Source organism: Medicago truncatula, chromosome 2 (assembly GCF_003473485.1).
Source record: "Medicago truncatula cultivar Jemalong A17 chromosome 2, MtrunA17r5.0-ANR, whole genome shotgun sequence".
NCBI classification, from domain to species: domain Eukaryota; kingdom Viridiplantae; phylum Streptophyta; class Magnoliopsida; order Fabales; family Fabaceae; genus Medicago; species Medicago truncatula.
Window position 1 is genome coordinate 19449881 of NC_053043.1, and position 5142 is coordinate 19455022.

The 5142-nt window shown below is 34.9% G+C and overlaps 1 protein-coding gene across 1 annotated transcript; it reads left to right on the plus strand.

Annotated features, from left to right (window-relative positions):
- Positions 1-575: 575 nt before the first annotated feature.
- LOC25486587 (E3 ubiquitin-protein ligase RNF14) lies at positions 576-1439 on the plus strand. Its single transcript, XM_013608182.1, has one exon. It carries the CDS (start codon positions 576-578, stop codon positions 1437-1439), a length of 864 nt encoding a protein of 287 aa, XP_013463636.1.
- The last annotated feature ends 3703 nt before the right edge of the window (positions 1440-5142 follow it).

Consider the following 5142-nt stretch of genomic DNA (forward strand, 5'->3'; position numbering starts at 1 on the left):
GAAGTCTGTCTTTTATTGGTCGAAATCGCTTTGCACTTTGCGGCATGTCGAAATAACCCATCTGCCTTGTCGAAAACATAATCATGAGTTCGATCAAATATTACATTTTTGGTGTTAAAACCAACATGCACCCCCTTACCAAGTCCTTCTCCCATGCAAACAACCGCCACGCCGTTTTCAAGCTTTGCTCCCTCTTCCCAACGAAAGAAAACATATTTGCAAAATTAATTGATCCCATAATTACTGGCCCTCAATAAGTGCGATAATCCGCAAACAAATGAAAATCAATCTCTTAATTAAAATTAAATTAATTTGTTACGATTTTTTTTTTTTGACAAAATATTGTTACGATTTTTTTAATTACCATGGATAAAATTAATTAGGATACCTTATTTTTGAGGAATTTAATTAATTAGTTAGGATACCATTTAAATCAAGTTGGCAACAGAACCCGTGATATATGCATCAAAATATATAATCAGTTTTTAAAATACAAAAGTTTCCGCTAAATATGAAACCCTTGTGAAGATAGTGATCACACTGAAGCATTTGAAACCCTAGTGAATGCCAAACCAATGGCTCCGGAGTCAAGAGCAAGAAAGAAAAGAAACATAGCTCCGGCAGAGGTAATGGACTTCAAATCATTCCGCTCGCTCGGTAAACGACCAATCCCCGATGTCATCAATCTCTTCGATGAAGAAGACGAAGGCATTAATATCTTCAACTTCACTCCGAAAAATAACTCATATACAAAGCCTAAAACAAACAACTTAGAAAAAGGAGAGTCTTCAAATTCAAGTATCACTCCATTCGTTTGCGAAATCTGCACGGACACGAAAACAATGAAGGATGCTTTCTACATCAGCGGTTGCTCCCACGCTTATTGCTCCGATTGTGTGGTAAAATACATCAATTCCAAACTTGAAGATAACATTGTCAATATTCAGTGTCCTGTACTAGATTGCGAAGGTTTGTTGGATCCACAGTTTTGCCGTCCCATTCTTTCAGACGAGGTTTATGATCGGTGGGGTCTGCTGTTCTGTGAGGCTTTGTTCAAAGTTTCGAAAAAGTTCTACTGCCCCTTCGCAGACTGTTCTGCTCTTTTGATCAACGACAGAAGGAACCCTGTTAAAAATTCAGAATGTCCTAATTGTAATAGGATGTTTTATGCACAATGTATGGCTCCACAGCATGATGTTTGTGCACGATGTAAGGTTCCACGGCAACAAGGAATTGAATGCAGTGAGTTCGAGAAGCTGAATGTGGACCGGAGGAAGAAAGAAGACGATATGTTCATGTGCTTTGCTAAGGATACAGAATGGAGGCAATGTCCAAAATGCAGAATTTATGTTGCCAAATCGGAGGGCTCCATCGACATGACATGCAGGTTGTCTTTTCTATTCAATATTCTCTTGGTTATATCCTTATTTTTTGAATAAATTGAATTACACAACAATAGCTAAAATTTAAACAATAAAAATTAAGAAAAAGAATTATAATTTTGGTTTTTAAAATTGCGAGTAAACAATTAATTCTTAAGCATTAACAATCTTTCCTTCAAAGACACAATTATTCTTAGTTACCCAAATAAGGACCAAATAATTGAGAGTCACACCAAGTGCCTTGACTTCCTCCATGCCTTCCCTGGAAACAAACTGCCATGTTGCAGTAAATGATCCGCTGTAGTCCGCGCATACACGCCTTCAATGCCCAGCCAATTACCTTATATCGATTTCCACACTCCGTAAGCAAAGGACAGGAGAAAAACATGTATCTGCAACTTTCTTCTGCTGCTAAAAAATACCCCAAGCTGCCAGCCCATCCTTTTTCACAATTCTGTTTTGAGAAACACTCTATCGATGAATAATTTATTCCCATGGCACCGGACATTTTCAAAGCTTCTTAATTGCGAAAACCAGTCCCGTGCTCCAATGCTCCCGCACTGACAGATTTTGCAGCTGGTTGGACGCAGACTTAACAGAGAAACCAGCAGCAACATTGTGCTTCCAAACCCACTTGTCAGCTATCCCGAAGGTAATAGTCGTACCAGCTATCTTCGCTGTTAATTCCTGCATGTGCATCTCATTGTCGATCTTGTTGAAGATTTCTAAAAGGGAGCACCCTTGCTTCATAGTTGCTTGTGAGTCTCCTTGTTGCCCTTGTAGAAGAATCTGTCCATTGACTAACTCTTCCTTTAGTAGTTGCATATTTTCTTCCCATGCTTCTACTCAAGTTGAGCATCAGAGGCCACACACAGGTCTCCAATTTTATTGTGCTGTATGTAATGGTTCTCAAAATTGCGAGTGAAATAAAATGGATAATTCGTAAATTGATTATTAATATTGATAGATGAGAATCCAACTAGAGTTGATGTTCTTAGTACATAAAGAGAAAGACAAAGGATAAAGGAAGAAGACTAAGTCTAAGACTTAGCCATTACTCTACTAAGAGTATCAAAGGGAGAGAGGATAGACTTTCATCATTTTTCTTCATACCCTTCATTGCCAATGATTACTCCCTTTTATAGAAGACTAAGAGAATATTTTTTATTAGCATCATCCCCTTAGTTGTTGGATCAATTGACACATGTCAAACTTCTTCTATAGGTATCATAACACTATATCTGAACTTGAGTCTTATTGCCGCAAGTTTACAATATTATATCTGAACTTGAGTCTTATTTGCCTTAAGTTTACAATATTAGTTGGACTAGTGGATCGGGCTATTACCTGAACTCCTCTTATGCCTTCTTAGTTTTGGGTTCGTACAATACACCAAAGAACAAGGTTGTCGAAATCGGAACTTTACTTCAAGTCGAATGGGAATAGCAAAATCGGGACTCGTAAAATCGCAATCAAAATCGAAAGATTTTACTCAAGGACTTTTGTAGAATCGATATAAGAAATTGTAAAATCGCAATCAAAATCGACGGACTTTACCAAAAAATAATAATACTAACTATATGTTATAAATGGTATCATAGTTTTAAAAATCGGACCGGACCGGCCGGTCGAGCCGGTCCGCCCGGGAACCGGATAGGTAAGCTGTTCGAGCCAGCTAACGGATTGGCTAAGCAATCAAACCGGTGTGACCCGGCCAGAACCGCTAAAAACCGGCGACTCGGAGGTTTTTCAAACCGGACCGGTTCACTGCTTCGAAAAGAGAGAACAGAAGAATGAAGTGTGAGAGTTAGAAGAAAGGAACCGACATTATGAATTCAGATCCATCTTTGGAAGGATAAAATATGTATGAAGAAGAAGAAAAATTAATAGGAACTAAGAAATGTGTCGCAGGCAAAGAGAAAGAGAGAGTGTTTTATCAATAAAAGCTTTTGAAACGATGAATAGGGTTTGGAAAACTAATTAATTAAGGTACTTCCTCCGTTTCAAAATACATGTCCAATTTTTTCAATGTGCACTATTTATTTAACTTACTTTGACCATATTTTTTAACTAATATATAAATACAAATATTAGCATGTAAGATTGTTCTTCCTAAATTCTAATGCAAACCTTTACCGTTTACCAATGTGAGAGAATTATTATTATTATTTTTTTATAATAGACTACACTAGGTTTAACATGAATGACCTTCAAAATAGACTATTACCAGTTGATTGCTTCCTTACCTTTTTTTTTTTTTTTTTTTTTTTTCCTTTAGAAATTCATTGTCAATTCAATTGTTGTTTAATTGTACTTTTAAATTACAGGTGTGGTTGTAATTTTTGTTACAAATGTGGAGGTATTGACTAATACATATTTTCACAAGGAGAACTTTCTCTACTGGGAACCAGAGGGCTCAACAAAAATATATTTCCTAAACACCCTAAAACAATTCTCCACCCCCCTTTCTTTCTCGTTTCTTTTTCTATTTCTCAATTTCTTCTTGTATAGTTGCATTCTTCTTGTTGCTTTCGGTGTTTATACATGTGTTTTGTTCCGGTTTACTGATTCTTTTTTTATCAACCAAACAATGAATATTTGATAAATTGATTTACATTTTCATGTTACTTATGTCTTTATTAAAAGCTCATTTTCGTTTGTTAATGTTTTTTTACGACTTTATTGAAATGGGTTGTGTGACTCAATTGACGAGTATTAAATGACTGATCGATAAGGGTGTTGTCCTTTTTCAACACCAATCATAGTGAGAATTCATAAAAGAGCAAATATAATTAATGAAACATCTTATATATTCCTAGAGATTTGTAATGATTTTGGTTCATGACTCAATGTGTAGTTGATAAAGGTCGGATCTAAGTGTTGACTCAATGTGTAAGGTTTTAAAAAATGGTCCGTTATCGAGAAAAAGACCGCGATAAAAAGGTATAGTATAGGTAGCCGACGTTACCATTTTTACAATGTGAACAAAAATCATGACGAAACGTCATTATAGCCACAATTAAACACCGTTACGGCCGCAAAAAACTGTCGTTCATGACAATAGATATAGAATCAAGATATTGTTTCAATTGAGATAGATGAAAATCATATTTTTAATACATATTTGATCATAAATCTATCTCTAGTATAAGTTATTTATGTTACTATCATTATTTAAGAATTGTGCAATGTTGTGATTAATTCACAGCGCAACAACCGCAATTGATATCGCAACACCCATAACAACCGAAATCGCAAAATCATATACTGATATACTCCCTCCATCCCATAATATAAGCAAAAAAAACTCATTTTCTTTGTCCCAAAATATAAGCAAAAAAGACAAACTTTTATCTTATTTAATCTTGTTTTTTTAAAAAATCTTTTTTCCAAGAAAAACTTTTGTTTATTCTCATAAAATTAAATGCAAAATTACATTCAATTTTCTCTCTCTTTAATTTTTTCCATAACCAATAGCCAATGAAAATTGTTTTTACATCTTCCTATAAAACTTTTTCCAAAGAAAACACAAAAAATTATACTCTAAATTCTTATGTTTTAGTTTTCTTAATAAGTGTGATTTTCTTTTTTTTTTGCTTATAATTTGAGACGGAGGGAGTACACGACCATGATCTTTAGTGTGACCGTTATTTAAAACCTTGATTAGTGTCGTTTCATATTCCTATGAAGATGCATTGTGTGGCTGTAATAATTATATGAGTGTAAAGGGTGTTGCACCATTTTTAACATCAATCATACT